This window comes from Ursus maritimus, unplaced genomic scaffold (genome assembly GCF_017311325.1).
Source record: "Ursus maritimus isolate PB19 unplaced genomic scaffold, ASM1731132v1 scaffold_7, whole genome shotgun sequence".
Taxonomy (NCBI): Eukaryota; Metazoa; Chordata; class Mammalia; order Carnivora; family Ursidae; genus Ursus; species Ursus maritimus.
This window is the reverse complement of record NW_024426885.1, coordinates 12,090,893-12,116,469: the sequence shown is the minus strand read 5'-3', so window position 1 is coordinate 12,116,469 and position 25,577 is coordinate 12,090,893. Positions and strand designations below refer to the sequence as shown.

General features: G+C 48.7%; 2 protein-coding genes across 6 annotated transcripts in view; one reads left to right on the top strand and one right to left on the bottom strand.

Moving 5' to 3' along the window:
- DENND10 (DENN domain containing 10) overlaps positions 1 to 6,819 on the top strand; it is a 24,187-nt gene extending 17,368 nt beyond the window's left edge. For 3 of the 4 annotated variants that reach the window (XM_040624101.1, XM_040624099.1, XM_040624098.1), the window contains one exon: positions 1,082 to 2,471. In XM_040624101.1, coding sequence (XP_040480035.1) covers positions 1,082 to 1,258 — 177 coding nt within the window. In that variant the 3' untranslated portion in view covers positions 1,259 to 2,471. Of the gene's footprint in view, positions 1 to 1,081; positions 2,472 to 6,386 lie in introns of those variants that run through there. The other variant, XM_040624100.1, reaches the window with a different exon arrangement.
- Positions 4,148 to 25,577, bottom strand: SFXN4 (sideroflexin 4). Of its 2 annotated transcripts, XM_040624102.1 has the most exons (14): positions 25,425 to 25,577; positions 23,948 to 24,013; positions 22,272 to 22,346; positions 21,310 to 21,336; positions 21,169 to 21,223; positions 19,023 to 19,048; positions 18,240 to 18,293; positions 18,096 to 18,152; positions 17,927 to 17,992; positions 17,252 to 17,324; positions 16,244 to 16,359; positions 11,315 to 11,400; positions 9,509 to 9,626; positions 4,148 to 5,042 (listed from the first exon to the last, which is right to left on the bottom strand). In XM_040624102.1, exons 1-14 carry the CDS (start codon positions 25,461 to 25,463, stop codon positions 4,965 to 4,967), a joined length of 936 nt encoding a protein of 311 aa, XP_040480036.1. In that variant the 5' UTR covers positions 25,464 to 25,577; the 3' UTR covers positions 4,148 to 4,964. The 2 variants fall into 2 exon arrangements, with proteins under 2 accessions (XP_040480036.1, XP_040480037.1); XM_040624103.1 differs by lacking the exons at positions 19,023 to 19,048; positions 21,169 to 21,223; positions 21,310 to 21,336; ... (1 more) ...; positions 23,948 to 24,013; positions 25,425 to 25,577 and adding an exon at positions 18,499 to 18,887.

The window sequence follows — 25,577 nt, the reverse complement described above, 5'->3', positions numbered from 1 at the left end:
GAGTCGGGCCCTTAAACAACTGAGCCACCCAGGTGCCCCAAAACATCGACTCTTTACAATGTTGGTTAACTATGTAAATGTGAGTTTTGAATTACTGTGTTTTTCATGGACTAGAAGTGATACACAGGTGACTCAGGATAATGTATGAAGAAGGTGCCTGGCATACTGTAGGGGTTTGGAAATATTTGAGTGAATGAATGAATGGTGTCAGCAGACCAAGAAAAAGACATGATTTAATGTGAGCTCTGATGACTCTTCAGCCACGGAAAGCACTGTTCAGTCAGTAAGGAGGAATAAAGCCCACGTGACAGGTGCTGGGTTACTCACCCCAGGCAGAGAGGACTTTGGGAGGAGATTTGTTCTAAAAACGGTAGCAGCGTTCCTCAAGAAGTTAAACACAGGATTCCCTTCGATCCAGCAATTCTATCGGATACGTATGAGAGAGAATTGAAAACAGGGACTCCAAGAACTAGTTGTACACCCAGCTTCGTAGCAGCACTACTCACAGTAGCCAGGAGGTAAAAAAATAACTCCAATGTCCGTCAGTGGATGAATGGAAAAATAAAATGTGCAGAGTGGGTATTATTCCACCTTAAAAAAGAATGAAGTTCTAACTTGGGCTACAACGTGGATGAGCCTTGAAAACATTATGCTAAGTGAGAGAAGCCAGACACAAAAGGACAAGTGTTGTGTGATTTCACTTATACGAGGTACCCAGAATAAGAAAATTCATAGAGGCCAAAAGTAGAATGGTGGTTACCATGGGTTGGAGATGGGGATAGGGAGTTATTGTTTAGTGGGTACAAAATTTCATTTTGGGAGGATGAAAAAGTTCTGGAAATGGGTGGTAGTCCTAAAACTCTGTGAATATACTTAATGCCGCTGAATCCAACACTTAAAAATGGTTAAATGGCAAAAGCAGGACACTGATTTTTCGAAGTTGTTTTAAGTTTGTTTCATTTTTCCTAATTTATAAATAGTCTGATAAACTTAAAAAATAGCAGGAAGAATTCTCTTCAAATGCAACAACGATTCATATTTTTTGATGCTCACGTGTGGCGTATTTTCCTGTCCGTTAAAGGATATTTCCCTAAAAACGAGAGAAATCTTCACCAACCTGGAACCGTTTTCCGAAGTTTCTGGTGATGGAGAAAAGCTGGTTCTCAATTTTGAGGCCCTAAAGCAAAGACGATTTCCACCAGCAACAGAAAACTTCCTTTACCATCTCGCGGCAGCTGAGCAGATGCTGAAAATCTGACTGCGACGATGTGTCACTGGTGACAGAAAGCTCTCACGCCACGATTGTCCACCAACTATGTCAAATACCGAAAACTACAACGGAAATGTTATATTTTTAACAATTTACTTGAAGGTATTGCGATTTGACCTGAAAAAACCCTGAAACGCTATGAAAACCGGTTTTCTCCTGGCCTCCTGCCTGCGCTCAGTGTCGGACGAAGTGCTGTAACCACCACGTATGCCGTCAGCAACGGCGTGGCGTCCCGGCGGAAGAGAAAAAGCTCTGCCAAGTTCTGGCGCAGGTCACAGCAAACCCCAAAGCCTTCATTATTTTAAGTTCCAATTGTTTCATTGCGTAGCCACCAACTAACAGTGTATTTTCAGAAAGCTGCCTGAAGTTTTGCTTTATATTCTTCTAGGAAGACCTTTTATTCCTCACGAGGAACTCTACTTTCTGAGCCAAACTAAGTTTTCTGCAGAACAGTCTAGAAGATCATTCAAAAAAGACCCTGCAGTTGCACTTTCTTGTAAAACAATTTTTTCTTCTTGGCCTTTGAACATTTTTGCCTATACTATGAGGATTTTGCATAGATTTTATACTTGAGTAGACAACTTTAATAATCCATATTTATACTGTCGCAGAGGTAAGCATCTGGCCAACTTAAGCCACTAGTACTCCTTAATTAACCCTGTTGCTAGCAATGTTCTTCTGAAAAAGATGCCAGTCCTTACATGGTGGAGTGAAACAAGAGCCCATTTTGGATGTAAATGTGGATGTAAATGAGTGGAACAGCAACTTTCCATAATTGCCAAGGCCTAGACCAGAGAGTGTCTTCAGACTTCAGTAAAAGTAATTTCGCCACATATGAAGGTAACAGTTCTTGTTCAGGTTATGTATCTTTTTCGTAATTGGAGACCTAAAAGCTACAACCTAAGCATGGAGGTCTAAATTATGTATTTGTTACTTTATTCCACGTACTCGGATTACTTATGAAAGGTTATTTTACACTCACTACTGTTGTCCTTAGAAATCTTACCCGGGAAAATGTTTGTAAAAAAATCTTGTCTTTATTAGATCTTTCTTTTATTCTTTGTGTTAGACATTTGTTGAGTAAAAATAAAAAATAGACTTGTCCCCTCCTTCCTTGGGTGGGGGCAGGGGAGGATCTGGAATGAGGTGATGTTTTGAAGGCAAACAATTGAAAATTAAATCTGCATTTTATGAAAACGAATAGGAGCGTCTTTATCTCCCTCATTTTTGTATTACTATATTAGCTAACGATCAGCGTTGTTAAAATTACAAACTTATGATACAGAAATAAAATGGAAATATTTTTATACTCTGTAACAGAGTTTTAGGTAGCTGTAATTCTCCCCACTTGGAACAAAAGATAAAACCCTTTTGTCAATGCAGATATGCTGGGGAGTTCTTACAAGACCTGTTTGAAAGCTAAGGGGTTCGGGCGCCCTTCTTCCACCCCTGGCTCACCCCCTTGCTCTCCCTCCCCCACTTCCTAGGGCTGGCACTTCAATGTCTTCTCCTTCGAAAAGATGCCCTCGCCTTTCTACTGTCATCTGTTAGCGGCTAAGCCTCCACCTGGGGCCTTTGTATGTTTTATTCTTTAATTTTGTTTCATGTACACCTGTGGCTATACTGACCCATCTGGTAGAACTTTTTTTTTTAATGAGTAGGCTCAACAGCCAGCATAGAGCCCAACGCAGGGCTTGAACTCACCACCCTGGGATCAAGACCTGAGCTGAGATCAGGAGTCAGATGCTTAACCAACTGAGCCACCAGGCACCCTGGTAGAACTTTTTTTTTTTTAACTGATTTTTGTTCTTGTAAGTTGTCGTGAAACCCTTTTAACCAAGTTTGAAGATAACCATCATTCTGGCCTAGGGAACCCTGAAAGCCACAGATAGATTGATTCCTTGATGATTGGGGACAGGGTACGTTGGAAACATTCCTCCAGTGTGCTGCTGTGTGGGTGCCTACTCTGCCATGCATGGTGTTGTATCCTGAGGCTTCCCTGATGCACAGACACACTTCCTGCTCTCGAGGCACAGTTTATGGCGGCTCAGGGACAACAAACAGGCTATTCCGCTGTGGTGTGGTAAATAAGTGCTAGATACAGTATGAGTCCTTGCAAGCACATAGAAGGGGCACCTAATTCAGTACTGCACATCCTGGAAGGCTTCCTGGAGGGAGTGATGTCCAAGTCAGACCTGATGCATAAGCAAGAGTTAGCCTGGCAGGGAGCAGCTGATATGAAGGTCCACGAAGGAGAGACCATAGCCCGTATGAGGAACGGGGCGGGTGTTGGTCCAGAGTCAGAAAAAGGAGTGGCAAGAGATGAGTAAGGTAAAGGCTTTTCCTGCCTGGCAAGGAATTTGGACTTGAACCTGAAGCACTGGGAAGCCATCTAAGGCCTTTACGCAGGTCTTTATCAGAGCAGGCTGGGGCACGGACTGGAGGAGCTAGAGGAGATAGGAGAGTAATATCAGCAGGGGATGCTGTTGGACTGGGCAGGTTGTAGCAATGGCCAAGGAGGAATGGGGCTTACAGACCTGACACCATGGGGCTCAGCTACTGAATGGGCTTGAGGGGAGGGGAGGAGTAAGGGTGACACCAGCGATCGTGGGTGATGCTACCGTGTTCACTGGCGGTGCCATTTCCTGGGATTGGGAGGAAAGATGTTCTCAAGTGGATATCTGGATGGCGGAGCGCGTGGTGCAGCTGGACTGGGGCCTGTGGCTCAGGGGAGCAAGCCCAGGGTTGGGTCTGAGCACCCAGCAGAGTGGCGGTGGAATGTTCGGGTGGGGCATGGAGGAGACAGCAGTGTTAGCAGAGTGGAAGGCGGGATGGAAACTGAGGGGAGACGATCTTGGATGAAGTTTGGCTCTTGAAGGGTGTTTGCTTTTTTAATGAGGCTGGTGCCTCAAGTAGTTCAAATGCGACAGGGAAGGAGGGAGGGGCCTGGAGTCGGAGGAGGCAGGGAAGCCGAGCCAGGCCAGCTGAGCCAGGCCCTGAGGGATCAGGACAGAGGGGCCCAGAGCCGAGGACACAGCTGACCTTGCAAGGACGGAAGGCCAGGCGTGGGCGGCAGGAGGCCTGCAGACTTGGCTCTGTTGCTGGCCAACAGTCTCAGTGTTCGCTGTGAAGGAGGAGGCAGGCTCATTCGCCAGTGAGGAAAGAGGAGGAGGTGGGTGGCTGAGGGCAAAGATTTGAAGCAGTCCCAAATGGGAGGAGGCTGAGGAGGGTGAGAGGATGGCTTTGGGGCTCGGAGGCCTTCAGTGCTCACCAGAGGTTCCTGTTTACCTTGAGATGGGCCATTAATGGAATGCCTGGGCCCTGGCATTGTAAAGAAGGTGGACCCTTCTTTATTTTCTCGAACACTCAACTTTCAATAAGTGTAGTAGTCATTTCACAGCATCCTTCAGAGGCTGAAGAACACCTAGAAACCAACTCTTCTATCAGCCGTCCCCTCGGCAGCCCTGTGAGGTGGGTCAGACAAGACAGCCTCTCCTCTCTCTTCTCGTCTTCCATCCAGCTTGAAAGCCCAGGCACCAGCCTTGAAACAGTCATGGCCTGTGTAATTGTAAGGCAACCTGTGGGCACAGACACCTCGGGTTCCAGACCTCCCTCAGAGTTCTCGGAATGGACACCTCGAGCAGAGAGGAAGGTGTTCGGGCAGGAACCAAACAGATACACCAAAACCGCATCCCTATACCCCTCTGTTATAGAAGAGTTCTGTTTCTTCTGTTGCAGACTGAATTTCCTTTTCAAGCTCACTGCGCTGTATCTGAAAAACAAAGTCAAAGTCTTCGTATTTATATGAAGAACTTTCCTTAAAAGTTTAAAAAACAATTTCAAGAAAGCATCTGTTTTCCAGTCCCATTTTTTCAGTGACGTCCAATCGATAGCAGAACACTTAACTTCCAAAACACTTTGTTCTGGAGAACTGTAAATATAAACAAATGCAGGAAGAATAGAATGGACCCTCATACACTCATCTGGTTTATTAACAATCCGCCAGTCTTGCTTCATCCAGCATCTCCCATACCCAGCTTGGGGGTATTTTCTGGAGTATTTGAAAGCAATTCTCAGATCTGCCATTTAACCTACAAATACTTCAGTAGGAAATTCCAAAAGATAAAGACTTTGTTATGTAACTACTCTGCTGTCATCACAGCTAACAAAATTAACAAAAATCTAATACGTAGCCATGTTTCTAGCCTAGCAAGGTGGCAGAAGTAGCTGACAGCCGCAGGCAGGGGTGGCTTAGTGGAAAAGGAGTTTTGCAGGGGACAAGCTTCCCCGTTAAGGTCCTTGAGTTTCCAGACCAGAAGGTCGCTGCAGCCTGTGGTATGTCTGAGAAGATGTCCTGGTCCTGGACAGGGGCGTCTTGGCCTTGGGATCTCTCTACAAACAGAACTGGCCACCCTAGGCCAGACAAGGAGGCAGGGCCCCCACCGGCTCAGGACCACTATTCAGCCACCTCTGGGTCCACCTTGGATCAACATGACTAAGTTCTGGCCATTGTGCCAGAGCGCAAGTGCCACCTGGCCCAGAAGAATGAGAAAGGTGCCATCTTGTACCGTGAAGATGGGACCCAACCCTAGGGAAGGTGGCATGCTGAGCTGGAAGGAATTAGACCCCTGCGGACTCTCTGACGCATTGCTGCCTTACTGGCCTGGCTACCTCACTGTAGAGAGCAAAATGGAGTCTCTCATGTCAAACAGGAGCCTGTGTCAAGCAACGATACAAGAAGTTAAAGGTAAGAGGCTAAACATACCAGCTACGAGGTAACGCTGGGACCAGCATCAGCCGACACCCAGAACTGTAATAAGCAGAATCAGAGGAGGACAACAGGGGCCCAAGACCAAATGAATCCATCCATCCATCCATCCATCCATTTATTTGAGAGAGAGAGAGAGAGAGAGTACATGAGCAGGAGGTGGGGAGGCAAAGGGAAAGAATCTTAAGCAGGCTCAACGCCCAGCACGGGGCTTGATCTCATGAGTCAGGTGCTTAACCGACTGAGCCACCCAGGCACCCCCCAGTTAAATCCCTTTTAAAAGGGGAGAATTTTTGCAGCAAGCTGTTCGGCTCTTCACACATGACCCCTCTATGTCTGGCCACACAGAGAAGGCAACTGCTGCCGAGGGCTCTGCCAGACTGATCTCCGGACAGAACCGAGGTCCTTCCCTGCTTGAACATCAGAGGCCGTAAGTGCCGAGAGCTGACCCGGACCAGACTGGGGCCTCATGCCAACTGCGCGCCCACAGACTGACTTGGCGTTAGGTTCGTTACCTTCCTCCGCCCTTCTGTTACCTTGCTTGCTGTGCGGTTGTCTTCTGTCCTGCTCTGTGTGCCGTGTAAGAAGCCAGGTTTCATCACACGGTGAAATGTCAATGGGTTTGGAATCCTGAACCTGCTTTATACTTGTGTAACTTTGCTTTATGACTGACTAAAGCTGGACGTTGTGGAAAGACACAACTCGTGTGTGCACCTGCGTCACGTGCTCGTGACACCCACACTTTATGTGAGGGAGAAATAAACCTCCACCTTGTCGAGTGCACTGTTATCTTGGCTCTCAGTTCCAACCAAATGTGATCCTAGTTAATACAGAGCCCTTCCTTCCCTCTCCGCCGGCTACTGGCATCACACCTAAACCAGACATCCGGGTGCCCCCCGGATCCCTTTCTCTTCACTTCTCCCCCAATCTGAATGCTCACAGGTTCTAACTTGTCCAATTCAAATATTTCTAACTTACTACCATGACTTACTCCGAAACCCCCATCACCTCCAGCCAGAAAACTTCTACAGCCCCCCAACTGCCCTCCCAGCCTCCAGGACTGGCCCCACCTACAGCACGCCATCCAAAGGGTGATATTCCTAAAATATGACCTCACTACGCCACTCCCACCTCGAAACCTCTTTCATTGTCTCCATATAAAGTTCTATCACCGTGGTGATAGACCTCACAGGTCCTCACCACCCGGCCCCGCCACTCCATAGCTGAACAACCCACAGGGGAGTCTCATCTTCCTCCCCAGCCCCAGGCTTCTCATCTGTAAGATGGGAATACAAACTACCATGAAAGGTGTCTTGAGGGATGCCTGAGTGGCTCAGTTGGTTAAGCGGCTGCCTTCGGCTCAGGTCATGATCCCAGAGTCTAGAGATTGAGCCCCGCATCGGGCTCCTTGCTTAGTGGGGAGTCTGCTTCTCACTCTGCCTGCCGCTCCCTGCTTGTGCTCTCTCTCTCTCTCTGACAAATAAATAAATAAAATCTTAAAAAAAAATAAAGTTGTCTCGAAGACATGAGACTGCCTGGCAGAATCCCCAGGACACAAAACGTGCTGCATAAACAGAAGTCACATCTCCTGCTACTGCCCCCAGCCCCCGACTGTTGACGCTGCCTCTGTCGTGCCCACATCACCCTGGTGCGTGTTGTGTTCCCCCGAGACCCCCCTGCATCTGCGGCAACCTGTGTGCGGAGTCGCTCCCTCACTGGCCCGAACACCCAAACACATCCATTCAGCCCTGTAACTTTAAGTCTAGTGGCCCCCGACTCAAGGAGGCCAGTGAGAGCGGTGGCGGTGAAGGGGGAGAGGGCTGCTCTGAGCACTGGCGGGCTGTCCTGGATCTAGCCTTTCCATAAGAAGGGAAAGCCCCAGCCACAGAAAGCAGCCACTGCCAAGGAACAAAATGCTATCAGAGTAAGGAACCAAGTTACTCCTAACATTGGAAAGATGAAGCCCACGAGCCGTGAGGACATGTACAAGACAACTAGAAAGAGACCCGATAACAACAAACTCGCTGATTCTAGATTCTGACTCCCCCATGCCAGCAAAGGGAGCTCTGCAAAAGATTCTTCCCTTGGACTTCTTAAAGCACCCCACCCCTACTCTCAGCCAGGTCAGGATTCCTGGGTTCTGTGGCTCTTCCTCCCCCTATGTCCCCAAATCAAAGCCTCTGGTGGCCACATGCCATTGTTTTCTCATAGCTACTCAAGGGCAAGACCCCCGTTTACTCACGGCTGACCCCAGAAGCTAGCTTCCGGTCTGCCAGGGGAGGCCCTCTGTAAGTGTGTGTAGAATGAATCCAACAGCCCAGGGGGGAAGCCAGACCAAGGCCGAAGGGCAGCAGGAATTCCCCCAAGATTCAAAGACTTTTTTGTCAATGACCTAACCTGCAGACCAGCCATCGGCTTCCCTCTGAGTACCAACGTAATCCAAAGTACGTATTCGCAAAAGGCTTCACTGTTATTGCAATACCACTGTGACAAACCATGTTCTAACAGGTGGGCCTGTGAAGATTAAACATATTTTCTAACATTTTATCTTAATGAGAAGCTGCCCACCCCACCCCATCCCCCCGCACCCTCAGAGTGAATACACAGCCATCTAAGATAACTTAAAGTTTCTCTGTTATGTGCTGGCAAAGTTGCCTGAATTCGTGATTCTATGGACCTAAAATTACATAATTTCGGTTTTGCACAAGCTCATTCCAGAAATTTAAATACTTTTGAAGACATCACTGATTTTTAACTTCAGTGACAGAAATAAGCATTTGAAATTTTCAGCCAAGAAATGCCAGAAATCAAGAATATCTATTACATCAGCAGTGCTTGAGAGCGGCAGCAACCCTTTGCAAAGATACTACTGTCTTCAGTTCTCTTTGACAGATACGGAAACCGAATCTCGGAGAATTGAAGCAAATTGCCCAAAGTCACGGAGGAGCTGGGACTACGCATCCAGCTAGTCTGACTCGTCCTAAGTCAGAATACACCCCAGTCGACAGAGCTGCACAGACACAGGAGCCACGAGCCGCACGGGAGTACACAACTTAAAACTAAATAAAAGTAAAAATTCAGTCCCTCAGTCACGTCAGCCACACGGCAGGCGCTCAACAGTCATACGTGGCTAGTGGCTGCCTTATTAGCACATGTATAGAAAATTTCCATCACTGCAGAAAGTCCCACTGGATGGGGCGTCACTATGAAATACTATGAAGGATTTAAAATATCTCAAGGGTTTTTTAAATGTCCCAGAAGAATGCTTCTGATCTATTATTAAGAAAAATAGAATCCAAAATTGCATAAGTGATCTGGGGGGGTGGGATTAGATAATGTTATTTTTTATACTTTTGTCAACTTTGCAGATTTTTTAGAATTATTTATCTTACTCTTATAACAAGGAGAAGAAAAAGGGTTTTGGGGTTTTGTTTTGTTTTTGAGAAAGAAATGTGGATGGGGGCACTTACCCGTTCAATTTGTGGGAATATACTAAAAGAAACTGGCACCATCAGTCCCATTACTAAGACAGTACAAGACAGCTTGAAGGTCCATAATGACCACGGATATTGCCGGAAAAACTGGGTCCTGTAAGAGACAAGGTTACTAGGCTTTTTTTTAGAGGCTGGCCCTCGGCTCTGATGGTCTTTCGTGCAGCTGCTGGCCCATGTCTTGGTTCCCACTCAGCCACAAACATGTGATACCAGCAGCTGCACGACGGAGCGCCCACTGTGCGTCAGGCCCACGGTTAAGCACTTCACGGGCATTGCCCATTTCATCCCCAACAGCCCTTTGAGGTTTGCATTATCATCATCCCCTTCACGTAAACGAGGACACAGCCACTGATGGGTTAAGTTACTTATCCAAAAATCCCACAGCTCGAAAATGAGAGGCCGGATTCTAGATGCTGGGCTCTGCTGACACGGATGGGACATTCTGACCCTGACCTCTGAGGACATGAGAGACAGCGTGCTAAGAACCCCAGCCTGGGAGTCAGAGACCCAGGGTCCTGGGTCCAGCTGGGGTCTGCATGGATAGACCAGGTGGTCTGGGGCAAGTCACTTCCCCTTTCTGAGCCTTGGGTTTCTTCACACACAGAATGAAAGGGCTGAGTCCGAAGAGCCACCGAGGTCACTCTGGCATGGATACTGTCATGGCGTGGATACTGTCATGTTCCCAGTGGGGGCCACTGGGAAACAAGCACCATTTCTCACCCCAGGTAGTCAGTACCACGGCTTGGAGGGACAGACTGGAGGGCCCCAGCTTTCCCAGGTGCCCTAGCTCGGACCCAGCCAGAGTGGTCCAGGAAGAGCCTGGGCCAGCAGAAGTCTCCACCCCCATCCAGCCAATGGACCACGGGAAGTAACACTTGGCTCTAAGCAGCATGCTGCTACGTCTTAAAAATGCGCTCCTTAGTGGTCCTAACAAAGGCTCCCTAGCTCGCCACGCTGGACAGAGGGGACTGGTTCAGGTGACCCCACCTGGGCCAACAAATCCTTCCCTGGGAGTCTGGGAACTGAGTGGAAGACATTCTCTGCCTTCCCTGGGGTCTGCTGTGTTTTTCATCGCTCATCAGGACGCTTGGAGGATATGAGCGGGGAGGTGTTGGCAGTCATGTCCCTCAGCAACACGAAGAAGTCGATGTGTGGCAGGACAGAGGAAGCTGACGCCGTGGAGAAGAGGAGAGGAGCTTCCGCTCGGTGGCCATAGGCTACACAGGGCCCCTGCCCGCAGCCAGGATCTAAACCAACACATCTGCCTTCCGGCCTAAGCTACGGCGTGTTGGGTTTCTCACACTGGCTGGACTCCAGACCTTCCTCTTAACAGGCCATTTCTTGCTCCTCAAAAGGGATGACGGTCCACTGAACCTGGGCCACTTAGGCTAACTTAATACATGCTTGCCGTGAAGGGGAAGACAGGCGGGAGCAATCCTCACAGCACACGGGAGCTGGGAGAACCTGCAAATAACCTCGGCTTGGCGTTTGAGACGCGAGGGGCCGTTCCCTCAGCAGGTGCTGGGACATGCCTGGGAACACAAAGCTAACTGAGGACGGGGCCTGGGCAGGAGACCAGGGTTAGGGAGCGTGCACATCTGGATTTCCACGCCTGTCCCAAATCACTCCTACTGTCTCCGCTGTGATGAAGAGAGTGTAGCAGAAAGATGACTGAACAAACTTCTTCCCATCCCTCCCACCAGGATCAATGTTTGACAAGTCTTGTAAGGTTTTGGAGTGTCCAATGTTTATTCCTACCTGGGGAAACGAGTTGCCTCTTACCTTACAAAAAAGTGTGAGAAGACTTCCGGGATGAAAGCTGAGGTCCCAAACAGAACCACCCGGGATGCTGCTGTGTCTTTCACGGCCTGGCGGAAATGGAAAGCAAGCATCTTAGTGCATGGAATGAGACCATTTCCAGGGATCCTGCGCTCAAGACAGAGACCAGGACGGCTGGGGTTGGTGCCGGGATTTACCTCCCGCTGACTCCACCGCGGTCTCCCCATCCGTCTGCCAACCACCCAATAAAATACTCACTAAGTACAAGCAAAGGCAGCTTATAGAAAAATCGTCTCCTGGAACCACAGGGCAGTCCCCTTGGTGGGAAGACTGCTGCATGTTTTCCTTTTCACCCAGGACTCTGCCACTGGCCTCCCGATTGTGAGCAGCTCCCCAGTTACTCCCACCCCTTCGAGTGGAGGAACCCTCCAGAAGTCCAGCTCGGAGGGCCCTGGCGTGGCATCACACCCACACGGACCATGCATCTGTATGCACTGGCATTAAGTGTGCTATAAAAGCTTACTCTGCACAAACATGTATAGCTTGTAACATTCTGTCATCTTTCCTAGAATACACGCTACTCCATATATTGAGCATTTAAACATGTATTGACTGTATGGGTTATATGCACAAAGTCACATGTACTCAAGGGCAACGTAAGAGAGAGACTCTCAAGGGAAGTCCTGACCACAGACGACACTCGCATGTTAACTTCAGGTGCCAATCCCTGGGTGAGACACGATCCCAGTACAGCACTGCTGTGCATAAGGAGAACAGGCACACACTCCACCATCCCCTTCCAACGCTGTCTTCCACTCTGGCTTCCCAGGACGCAGCTACAGCCCACCTTCCGCGCTCCTCTCCCCTGCTCGGCAGCCCTACTCTCTGCTTCTTATGCTGATGCTCAGCTCATCCGATGCCTCCGCAGGGAATGCCTTTCCCCCCACGGGGACAGAGGGGGCCAAGGCGGGGGCTCTTAAAAAATACACCTTCAGGGAGCACCTGGGTGTCTCAGTTGGTGAAGCACCTGCCTTTAGCTCAGGTCATGATCCTGGGGTCCTAGGATCCAGCCCCGCATCCGCCTCCCTGCTCAGCGGGGAGCCTGCTTCTCCCTCTCCCTCTGCCCCTCACCCCTGCTCATACTCTCTCTCTCTCTCTCTCAAATAAGTGAATAAAATCTTTAAAATAAATACATAAACTACTCAATACACGAGAAACAAATAAACAAATCAAAAAATGGGCAGAAGATATGAACAGACACTTTTCCAATGAAGACATACAAATGGCTAACAGACACATGAAAAAATGTTCAAAATCATTAGCCATCAGGGAAATTCAAATCAAAACCACACTGAGATACCACCTTACGCCAGTTAGAATGGCAAAAATAGACAAGGCAAGAAACAACAATTGTTGGAGAGGATGTGGAGAAAGGGGATCCCTCCTACATTGTTGGTGGGAATGCAAGTTGGTACAGCCACTCTGGAAAACAGTGTGGAGGTCCCTTAAAAAGTTAAAAATTGAGCTACCCTATGATCCAGCCATTGCACTACTGGGTATTTACCCCAAAGATACAGACGTAGTGAAGAGAAGGGGCCATATGTACCCCCAATGTTCATAGCAGCAATGTCCACAATAGCTAAATTGTGGAAGGAGCCGCAGATGCCCTTCAACAGATGACTGGATTACAGAGTTGTGGTCCATATATACAATGGAATATTACTCAGCTATCAGAAAGAACGAGTTCCTCAACATTTGCTACAACATGGACAGCACTGGAGGAGATAATGCTAATGAAATAAGTCAAAGAGAGAAGACAACTATCATATGATTTCTCTCATCTATGGAACATAAGAACTAGGATGATCGGTAGGGGAAGAAAGGGATAAAGAAAGGGGGGGTAATCAGAAGGGGGAATGAAACATGAGAGACTATGGACTATGAGAAACAAACTGAGGACTTCAGAGGGGAGGGGGGTGGGGGAATGGGATAGACCGGTGATGGGTAGTAAGGAGGGCACGTATTGCATGGTGCACTGGGTGTTATACACAACTAATGAATCATCGAGCCTTACATCGGAAACCGGGGATGTACTGTATGGTGACTAACATAATATAATAAAAAATCATTTAAAAAAAAAAAAATACATAAACTTTCAGGAATATAAAATAAAACTGCTCCACTTCAGGAAGAGAAAAGTGGCTGCTGAGGGAGGTGGGTTTCCACGTCAGTGGGGCTGTCTGCCTATTTGCAGCTGAGTGGCTTCCAAGGCCAGTCAAGGGAAAACAGCATGGATTGGCCCTGAAATCTGATCAGAGGTGCCCTATTACCATCAGATATTGCTGGCTGCGTAGTTTCTGAAATTTCAGCCAAAGACAAGAGACCTTTTGGTGACAAGGAAATGATGGAAGAATGCTAATGCTTACGCACAGCTGCAGACTCTATTCTTCAGAGGAAGGTAAAACAGAAAACAAAAGCAGAGCATCAAATCTTTCTTTTACCCTAAATTGGCCTTCATGCAAAAAATGAAGTTCCTCCTGGAGAGACGGACTAGATATCTAGACAGCTCTCCGGGCCTGAGTCTGCCTCTGCTGGGAGGCTGAGCACTCCTGGCTCCAGGAAAGAAGGGAGCCTGAGGCTGAGGGCGTGGCCGAGCACTTGGGGGCGTGGCTGCGTGGCTGAGGGCGTGGCTGAGGGTGTGGCCGAGCTGAGCCTAGCGCAGCACCTCGGGGCGCCTCGTGCAGAGGGGCAACTCACGGATTGAACACCTGTTCTCACTCTTCTCTTCAGCTGTGTGCACAGTTCACAGCAGCCCTAACGCCCTGCAGGTAAAGCGAGCTGAAGAGAAACGCAAACAGAGGTCCGATAAAGACCTGTGCACGTTCGGAGCAGCATTACGCAGAACAGCCCCAGACTCGACACAGTCCAGATACCCCCTGCCGGGAGAAGGGATACGCACGTGCGGTTTGTCCATCCATACGTGCAATGCTGCTCGGCAGTAAAAAGCGACAGACTGTCAGTAGGTAAGTGGTAGAGGGGGATGAACCTCAAAAGTGAAAGGAGTCAGACACAAAAAACACGTGTACAAGTCACTTACATGAAATTTCTGAACAGTCAAAAGTATGAAGACGTAAAGCAGATCAGCGTTTCTCTGGGGCCGGGGGTGGGAGAAGGGAGTGACTCCATGGGCAGGAGGGAAATTTTTAGGGTGAATATGTTCTAAATTTGGACTGTGGCGATAACTGCATAACTGCTTACATTTACTAAAATTCATCAAACTATAGTCTCACAACGGGTGAATTTTATAGTATGTAAATTATATCTCAGTAAAGCTATTATAAAGGTCTCATTAGGGTGGCTCTTAGGCACAAAACCTTTATTTCAAAAGCGAGGTATTTTATTTCTGGCAGCCACTTTTCCCCGTGTTACCTGTAATCACTGTGTCTCTACTGTAATTCATTTAGGACGGTGGCCACTATTTTCAGACATGCCACTAAAGGGTCGGACAGGAATCCGGTGGCACATATCCGATGGTTCATAACTCAGCTTTGTGACTCCTGGATAGGGTTTAGAGGAATGTGCTCTGCGAGCCGCATAATGATGTATTTACTGACTGAATGAGCAGCCATCTTTTCTGACCTCCTCTTCTGCCAACACACGGGGCAGGAGGTGTCCTGACGGGAGGCCCCTCAGACGCAGGAGCTATTCCCTTCACTTTGTATCGGGCTGTTCTGTGCTGTTCCTCATGCCATTTGCGCACACAACTGTCTCACATTCCATTCTTTAGCTAACGTCATTTCAAAGAAACCAAATAAAAACACCTCACTTGCTGAAAAAGTATCATTAAAAAAGTCCACACCCAAAATGAGACCACCCGAGGCCATTCCAGTTTCTTCGAGCTGAATGTACACAGAAGCCACTGTGCTGAATTGATCAAAAGAATAAACTAATAATAAACCTTATTAAAAATTGAGGCCTGTTAGAGGCATTCTGGTCAGAGCACTAGATTTCTTCAGGCCATTTTTTTCTTTTTTAAGATTTATTTATTTATTTGAGAGAGAGAGAGAGCGCGCACCCATGCGAGCACAAGCAGGGAGAGAGGCAGAGGGAGAGAGAAAGGGAGAAGCAGGCTCCCCACCAAGGAGGAAGCCCGATGTGGGGCTTGACCCCTGGGCCCTGGGATCATGACTTGAGCCGAAGGCAGACGCTTAACCGACTGAGCCGCCCAGACACCCCAGGCCACTCTTGATAGCAAACTGGTCCTTAAAGATGAAGACTATAAGAAAATCTGCTGTGAGGTGGAGAAGGAACATTTCTCTTAAACGCAGAGAAGAAGTTCACTGACTCCCACAAGCACAGAGCGGCCTGTGGGGCGGATGCTGAGCTGAAAGAACAGGATCTGCCCTTGGAGATTGGCCTCGCACTTGGCGGAGGCCCATCTGTGGCGGTCAGTCATATGTGTCAACCTGGCTAGGCTAGAGCACCTAGGAATTTAATCAAACGCTACCTGACGGGCTGCCATGTTAACTTTAAATAAGATTATCTTCCATAGTGTGAATGGGTGGCATTTAATCAGCTGGAAAGCTGTGAGAGCAAAATCTAGGTTTTCCCAAAGAAATTCTGCCTGAAGACCACAGCATGGGCTCCTGAGTTTCTAGCCTGACAACGAGCCCTCCAATTGCATGAGCCAATTACAATCAATCCATCAATCAGCCAATATCCTACTGGTTCTGCTTCTCTGGAGAACCACACTAAGGCGCCATCTTTAAAACACTGTGGTGCAAAATGTAAAACCACTCCCTCCGCAAAATGGGGGAGGACAGGATAAGGAAAGGTGGAAGGGAGACATGACTTTGTTCCCAGCTCTCAAACACAAAACTCGACGCTCTTCCCCAAAGTCAAGCCAACTAGGGCTCCTTAGTGTCCCCCTACCTTTGTCCCGGCTTTTCTGGAATAGCCCATGACATTGCCTTCCTTGTCCATGACTTCAATGCCTCGAATGGGCTCAAGACTTCGGGCTGCAACAACATTCATTGCACTGACGTGGGCTGTGGATGTGAAGAAGAAAATGCACAACGGAGGGTAAGTTTGGTCCAGTGAAGGAACATCTTTTCTGGTGTCAAGCCTCTTTCTCTGATGGCTGCGCTTCCCTGACCCTCAGGTGGTCACCTGGCATGTGCCGGCCAACCATGCTCTGTCCTGAGGCCGCACAGCTGGGTTAGAACCGCTGGCCTCCCGGTCCTGGGTCCCGATCACAACCCAGCACCAGGCTCCAGCACCCCTGAGGGTCCAGTCCAGCCCCACAACAGGATTCTAGGACAAATCCTTGGGTCCTTGAAATACGGCCCCCTTTTTTGCTTTCGCTGGTCTGACCAGGTTTCTGTAACATTTTCCCCAGTTTTACCCCTGAGATCATTCTGCCAACTCTTCAAACTGTTATGATTTTCAAACTTAGCTCTGGAGGTGAACTAGTGAACTTGTGGGCTGGCCAACTTCAAACCGCTGGTTAACATGCCTGTCACTTCCACTGGAGTCAGTCCACCAGGCTGGAACCCCTGGCTGCCTCTGCCTCCGTGTATGACCCTGGGACATTTACCTAAAGCCCCCCCCCCCCCGCCTCAGCCTCCCCATCTGGAAATGGAATAATGACATTGTTACCCACACGTTTTTGGCAGGACTAAGTGAAATTAAACATGCAGAGGGCTGGCACAGCCTTTAGAGTGAATTTGTGTTCCCAGACTCGTGTTCATCCTTTGACAATGGAAAGCGTCACTATAGAGCAAGCGTCACCTCTCAGATCAAGGACCTAACTTGGGCCTGGAGACCCCGGGAAGCTGCAAACAGCAGCTGCCATCAGTCACCATGTGGCCGAGGGACCGGGCTGTCCCTAGAGATGCAGGAAGGCTCAAGGACCACAAAGATTACATGCTTCCTACTTACTGAGAATGATGATGGGAAGGGCTTTTTTCAACAAAACGTTATGCAGCCGCATCTGGAGCAGACGAGGGAATAACTAGAAAAAGGAGAGAAAAATCATTATTGCACAGGACCAAAAAATCAGCTGAACACACTCAATAGCAGAGAGGGGGCATCGACCTAGTTCCTACCCCAGTCAGGCCACTGCATGTGCTCTCCGTGTATTTAATTCCTGCCACATTGAGGTGTTCGCCCAATCATCACAGGAACACATGGAGGCTTAGGGAGGTAACTTGTCCAGAGTCTCTGAGCTGCTAAGAATTTGAGCCAGGAGGCCAACCCGGGCTTATCTGACTCTAACATCTGTATTTTTAACCATCACAGTGTCCTGACATCCAAAGCAATACACAATTTGTATAACGTGCTTATATAGCATATGTAAAATTTAAAGAATTTCTTTCTTTATTATTTTTTATATAAATAAGCTTTTTAAAAAGGTAAGAGTACTGGGTCTATGCCTAGAAACCTGGGATACTCATATGCTTACTTAGGGGGGGACGGGATTACAGGTGACCATTTTCTTTCTTACGTCTTAGCCACACTTTCTAAATTGTTTACGTTGAAACAAATTTGTAATTCAGAATAGTGTCTTTTGTGCTGAGGAATCAAAAAGATTTGACAGATTTTTAAAATACCCACTCCAAAAAAGGAGGAAGAGGCAATCACTCCTGTCCCTAGTAACAGACTCTCATGTAGGCGACGAGTCTAGGAAGAAACGAAAGCACGTATTCAGCACACACCACGGTTTTACCCAGGAAGGATCACTCAAACAAACACCTGCGTGTCCCCTGGGCCTCATCATACTCACGTAACTGGCGTTTCCGTTGACAATGTTGAACGCCGTGGTGTAGGCGTAGAAGGAGACCTGCAGACAGAGGCAACAGATCACACGCTCTGATCGTTCATAGCGCACAGCAGAATTCAGGAATCGAGAAACAGAAAGAGTTTTTACCTGAGGTAAAATCAGGGACTTCAGACTTTTTACCGACATCATCGAGAAAAATATCTTTTAAGAAAATAAAGCAGAGGTTTAAGTGTTTGAGGGGGAGGGAGAGCTTGTGGGGGGGGGGGCAAAGAACTTCCCAGGGGAGACGCTGTGCTGAGCACCGCCCCCACTCCCCCCAGGAGCTGGGACAAGGAGGCCACTGGTTGGTGGGTGAGTGACGCTCAGTGAACACCTACAGGACACTGGGGACCCCCGGGGGTCTCACGCGGTCCCTGCTTCCAAGATGTGCAGCAGGCAGGGCAGCTGAGGGGTACGCACTCCCAAGGGGACGCAGACACAGGGCGGGCGTGGAAGAAGGGATGGAGGAATGCTGCCCCTTTGCGCGAGCGCCTCGTGAGAGCCGAGGTGGGACGGCGTGGCTGGGAGGCAGTTCCAGGTCCCAGGTGAGGGCGTTATGGGGGCGGAGGGTTAAGGGACAGAAGGTCATGGACAACTGCGTGTGCTTGAGTCAGGGAGCCTGTCGTCCGTCTCCTCGGTAGTGCTCTGTGCACACCAGGCATCCAAAGGATTACGGCGTGACACTGGGACCTCCGGGAGGGGGGGCGCCTGACTAGGTAAGCGTGCTGGGGGGGTGAGAACACGCGGGCGGCGCACGACGGTCAGGGGTGGGGAATCCACGGCCATCTACCAGGCCGTGGCGGGACAGGCGTCCAGAGCTGCAGGACACAAACCACTGAGGTTAGGAGATGAGTGACATCTTCCTACCCCCGGGGTCTCAAGTCCACTCACCATGGGCGCCGTGAAAGGCAGGAGAGCTGGCAAAGAAGAGAAGAGGGTCTGTGAGCGCGGCTGCCCAGGCCGAGAGAGGCCAGAAAGGGGCGCCGCCCGAGAACCTCCCCTCCGCACCCTGAAGGCGCGGACGCCAAAGGACAGTCTCGGCTCATTCTTTTCTTTTTCCTAATACTAACTACGTGCGTAGGGCCAGCACCGTCCAGAAAGACCTACCGAGGCACCCTCTGGCCTTCCCAGTCCCTCTCACTGAAGGCCAGCGGGGTCCGCCTGTTCGTCCTTCCTCAGGAGCTTAGCACATCCGTGATACTGTCATTCGTAAGAAGACACCTGGGTGTGCTCTTCGGCCCTGTTCCTAGCACAGAGATCTAAAGCCCTTGGGATTTCCTGAGAGTAGTAGTAAAAGGTGAAATGGGTGTCTTTTTTACCCTAACAAGCTCCTTTCCACCTCACCTGAGTTGATGTTAAGAAGAGGCCTTTTGGAAAGCCCCTGAGGGGGCTGGTTGCCAGGGAAACCAGCCAGGGGATGAGGGGGTTGGACCTTTCAGCCCCCTGCACGGCCTCCACCTCCAGGGAGGGGAAAGGGGCTGGAGGCAGGGCTACTCACAGCAGCCAAGGATCTAGTGGACCACACTAGTAAAGCCTCCGCTCTCACAGCGTTTCTGGCTTGTGGGCCCGAGCAGGTGCTGGAGAGGATGTGAGAGCTCCGCCCTCCCCAGCCCCCCTCGCCCCGCGCTTCTCTTCCATCTGTTCCCTTTTATAATAACCTGGGGACCTAGTCAGTAAACTGTCTCCCTGAATTCTGTGAACCATTCTAGCAATTTCAGACCCAAGAAGGGAGGTGTGGGAACCTCCAATTTACAGCACATTGGTGAGAAGTACAGGTGAGAATCTGGGCTTTTTTTTTTTTTTTAAGCATTTAAAAAAAAATTATTATTTATTTGAGATAGGAAGAGAGAGTGAGCGAGAGAGCAAGAGCAGAGGAGCAGAGGGAGAGGAAGAAGCAGGCTCCCACTGAGCAGGGAGCCCAATGCGGGGCCGATCCCAGGACCCCGGGATCATGAGCTGAGCCGAAGGCAGATGCTCAACCGTCAGAGCCACCCAGGCGCCCCGAATCTGGGCTTTCAATTGGCGTCTGAAGTGGGGCTGGTCTTGTGGCACTGAGCCTTTCACCCGTGGGGTCTGCCGCCGTTTCCAGGCCGATAGTGTCAGAACTGAGTTAAAACTGTAGGATACACCACTGGGGTCAAAGAATTGCAGGATGTGGGAAAAGCCAGCACATCTGACGTCAGAAGTGAAACCCCAGGGGCCCGGGCTGGCTCAGTCGGTGGAGCCTGCAGCTCTTGATCTCGGGGGTCGTCAGTTCGAGCCCCATGTTGGGTGTAGAGATTACTAAAAATAATAAATAAACTTAAAAAAATGCGAACTCACATGGATAGGCTTAAAAAAAACAGTGAAGCGTTGAAAGGAGAAACAAGTGTTTTTCCTTCACGACATCTATCAGGATAGATGCAAACTCCCACACTCTCTTGTGCTCACAATGCTTATTCATACAAAGAGGATCTCTATATACTGTTTTATACTTTGCCTTTTTTCTCCTTAATACTAGTTCCTGGAGATCCGCTCTTCCACATTGCACACGGGAGGTACCTCAGTCTATTTAAGTATAGTCTGAATTGTTGGATATTCATGTTGTTTTCAGTTTCTTATTTATAACAGAGAGATTTTTACAGTTAAAAGGGCCCTGTACCATCATGGGTTTTATTCCCCTCATCATAGTTAACGTAAGAGGAGAGAGAATACTACGTGGAATCCAAAACACTTTTGAGTTACAAGTTCTGGAACCATCAATGAAATGATTGTGTGTTTCTTGGGAGATGACAAAGCAAAGCACGTTTCAGACCCAGGCCTGTGCCCTCACCCCTAACCCCCCAGATCTTTCCACAGGACTGGACGCAGCTCTGGGTCCCAAACCCGCTCTTCTCCACTATCAACCCCAGACTCTGATTCAAATATCCTTTTTAAGCTGTCCTTTCCAGACCCGCTGTTAGAAATCCTTCTAGGAAAAAGAAAAGGCAGGCAGACTTGTTGAACTGTTGCAAACCATGTTTTCCCAGCCCTCTTCTGAAAATTAGAATGAGCTCACCTGCAGGTCGCAAAGGAACGGGGATCAGTTTGCTGTTGTCAGGATGCACTGTTGACTTCACGAGGGTAAACACAAAGGTTAGTCTGATGCTTGGCTTTGTTTTTGTAGGAGGCTAAAAATTAGGAAAGGGCTGAAACTTACGAGACTTCTCTTCCAAGCTTCTTTTATCTAAAAAGAGAAAAAACAAGCAACAGCTTTTAAAGGTAAATTGGCAGCAAAAGAAAAAAAAACCCCATCTCTTCTCCAGTCTCATTTCTGCTGCCACCTTCCTCTGCCTTTTCAAGAGTGAAGGCCAGAACTGTTCAATGCCACACGGACAGAACAAATCAAAATAAACGAATCAAATGACTCAAACAAACAAATGAACTGACAAGAAGCAATGAGATGATCCACAGAAAGAAAATGACCAGAACGTTAAAGTCCTCAGTCTCTTTCCTTGGAGAGGACTCAAGGCCAACCCCTAACTTATCCCTCGGGTGAGTCGCTGGTTCCAGCCCGCCCCTGGCTCAGAGAACAGCAGACTGTTTGCAGGTGACACATCATGCCATTAGCCAAGGCACCTGCCTCAGAGCCGGGCTGTGGGCCCAAAAGCCCCATCAAGTTCTTAAAAAAAAAACCCCCAAACCAATGTAAATATGTGTGCTTTCCACAGGCTGCCTCACGGGACTGATGTTTGTGGGCTCTGGAAAGCCCCATACACGGCAAGATAGATAACAAACACTTGGTTTAAGTCTTTGGGCAGGAATGTAACCCTGACCTGGAACAATGCCTCTAATGGGAAATAGATTCTGACTTCAGAGGCCTGCCTGAATTCTGGAGTTTGCCATGGGGCTGCAGGGATCAGCTACAGAGAATCCCCACTAATATCTGAGCTTAGGAAAAACCCTAGGATTTTTTTTCTCCTCAATACTGGTTCCTTCTACTAGTAATCTGGTTTATGAGAACGAATTCTAATTACATCTAAAAAAACTAACCCAGTTTTGAAAAGCAGATGCCCTGGGCAGTGTTTACAATGATAAAACTCCACCTGATTTCAGACCATGCTAGCAGAGATCTCCTGAAGGCAACCACATCCAACCTTGAACCCAGCACAGGAGACATACCCTTTGGTCCTCCGAGTCACGGATGGATGCATCTTCATTTGTTAACAATAGTTGCCTTGATTTTTCTATTTTTTCCTATGAGACAGAAAGAAATCAATCAACGATCTCAGCATGGTTTAGACTGGTCCAAATGATTTAGGAATCACATGTTCATTCACATCTGATTTCAATGTAACACATGGCCAAGGCTCTCCACTCCCTGAGAGTTTCCATGAGGACAGTCCTGTGTGTCACTCAGATTTGGAGCTCCAGCAGCTCGACCCACCGGTGGCTGCACCTCCCCCTCCCCCCAGAAACGGATGTCCGCTGTCTCCATGAGTGCTGCCACCAGCTAGCTGCCCGACTTTGTTAAGTCAGAAACCTAAGTCCCTCCTCTCTCTCACTCCCACATCTGATCCGTTCAGGCTTACTTTCTCTCTTCATTTTTTCTTAATTTGAGAAAAAAGAACTAAATACAGAAAAGACAATGAAATGAATACATACTCATAATCCCCTCACCCAGAATTAACAACTGTAAACATTCGGTTATATTTGCTTCCAATTTTTTCTTTTATTTTCCCCCAAAAGCCATCGCCCCCAGTTTTGTGTCTCCCCATTCTATCAGAGATAACCACTATTACGAGTTCAAGGTATTAACTTCCAGCCCACTTTTTTATACTTATATATACATGAACACATGTATCTGTAAACAAAGATGTAGTATTGGGTCTTTATACTGTAATCTGCATAAATGTACATTATGCATCCTGCTTTTTCCCTTAAACACTGTAGACATGTTTTCCATTTAGCATCATATATACTGTTTCCATATTATACACTGATAACTAGATCATCACTTTTAACTTTTATTAGTATTCCACTGTATGAATATACCACGTTATGTTTCTCTATTTCCCTACTGACAGGGATTCAGGTTGTTTTTCTCTATGACAAACAGGCTGCACGGAATATCTTGAGCACAAGGTCGGGAGTGTCCCCGTGGGTCTGGCCCTGAAGGATTACTGCTGCTGATATGGTATCTCCTCCTCTTAAGCCCTTGGCCACACCTGGTTCAAATCCTGGTCTTTCGCTAGGACAGCTGAGCCATCTCCCCAACAGATCACCTTACCTACTGTCTGGTCCCCTCTGACTGCTTACCACCTGGTGACCAAAGAAACCCTCTGGAACACAAACCTCACCACCTCGCCCTGTAGGCCAAATGCAAACCCCTCCCACCCGAAGGACGCACAAGGCCCTTGAGGACCTGCCTGCTCTCCCGCATTAAAATCCCCACTGTCTGGACGACCTGCTCTCTCCCCTGGGCTTTGCTTACAGTCCCCTCTGTCAGGCCTTTCCTGTCTGCCTCCTCCTTCCGGCCCTGCCTCAACACTGTCTCCCAGTTTCCTGCCACACCCCTCCCTTAGCACCCTAGGTCTAGGTTGGTGACCATCTTTGTCCGTCTGTCCTCCATTGCCAGGGACTGTTGTTTTGATCCTTCCTGAAGCAGCACTACCAACTTTGGTTATTACTTGTCTGCTTTTGTTGATCAGCTTTCCAATCTAACAAGCTCATTCGGAAGGAATAAAAACATGATAATATATATGGATTCCATTTCAACTGCTTTCAAAGGGACGAAGTCTTCACATTTTAGAATAAAATGTGAAATGTCTTATCTCCAAAAACGAGAAAATACTTACAATTGAAACGACCAAATTTGTAGGATCCAACAATTCTGTCCACTGAAGAAATCTCTGAATAAAAGACTTAAAAGGGAGAAGAGCACCAAAGAGGTTGATGGTGGCAGGGAAACAAAAGACACATGGTAACAGTAACAGTTACCATTATTTCTGAGACCCTAACAGGGCCTTCTAACTGAAGCAGCTCCTGGAATCTGTGGGAAATCCCTGGGATCTTACAGGTGAGGAAACAGGGATAGAAAACCTCAGGAATGTACCCCTGGAAACCCAGCCAGGAAAGACTCAGCGGCATGTGCTCTTAACCACTCCAATACTAAATTACTTTTGAAGGTTAAAGTAAAGGTTGAAGGTTAAAGCCCAGACTTTGGGGTTAAATGGGCCTAGTCCACATCCCACAAATGACCTTGAACCAACTACCTAAAGGATCTCAGAATTTGTTTCTATACCCTCTTATCCTTGTTATAAAGCTGAACTCGAGTCATAAAACCGGACACCCCCAGGAGGGGCTCAGTAAAGGCAGCTGGCTTCACACGTGGAGGTCGCATGGTTTCCTCCCAACACCCCCCCCCCCCAACTTTGAAGTGGTTTTGGCTTTGAGTCCTGGCTCTGCCAGGAAAAGCTTGAGCTCCCTGTCCCTTTCAACTTCCCTACCTAAGAAAACCCGGTTGGGCCTTCCTTTAGGTAAGGCTGAAAGAGAACACCCTAGAATTAGACTGTCCAGTTAGCCCCATGTGGTTATGGAGCCCTTGAAATGTGGCTAGGCCAAGGTGAAGTATGCTCTATGTGTAAAAAAAAGCATGTAAACATCTCACTAATAATTTTTATATGGATTATGTGTTGAAATGTTAATATTTTATATTTGTTGGGCTCGATACATTATTAAAATTAATTTCATCTGGTTTTTTTTGGCCCTTCTGAATGTTTTAGAAAATTTTTAGAATTTAGAAAATTTAGAAAATTTTTAAAATTTAGAATTTAGAAAATTTTAAATGACCTCTGTGGCTCCCCTCACATTTCCATTGGGCAGCGCCGCCGAGTCACCGCCTGGAGGCGGGGCCGGGGCGACTTCCTGTCCTCAGCCGCTGCCCACAGCCCCCGCGTCATTTGAGTGCTGAGCCTACCGAGCGTGCGAGGCTGGGGGCTCCTGGGAGCACCTGTTCCTTTCCAACCTGAGGCTCAGCAACAGCCCAGGCAGCAGAGGGCAGACACCTGCGGGGGTGGGGGGGGCTGACTCCCCAGGGCAAGGTGACCTTGTGGCGACCCTCGTTAGCCAGGCCTAGGAAGACACGCGGTAACGGCCGTGGCTGTTGGCATCCCGCACTCTTGGGTTTCCCCTTCGTCCCCTCCCGGGGTCTGAGGTGGGAAGGCGGGGGGGGGGTGCGATCACGTGGCCTGCCCAAGGTCACCCGGGCCAGCGCGGCGACTCCACGGGGCCCAGGGCCACCCCGCCCCCAGCCGCGCCGGGCCCGGGCCGTACTTGACGTTCGGTGATCCAGAAGCGCACGTTGGGCTCCATGCGGGAGCCGCGCCGATGCACGCCGAGAGCCGCCAGGGCCCCGCGCTTCCTCCTCCTGCTCTGCTTCCTGGGACCTGTGCGGGGCGTGGAGCGGCAGCGGCCGCGGGGCCGGGC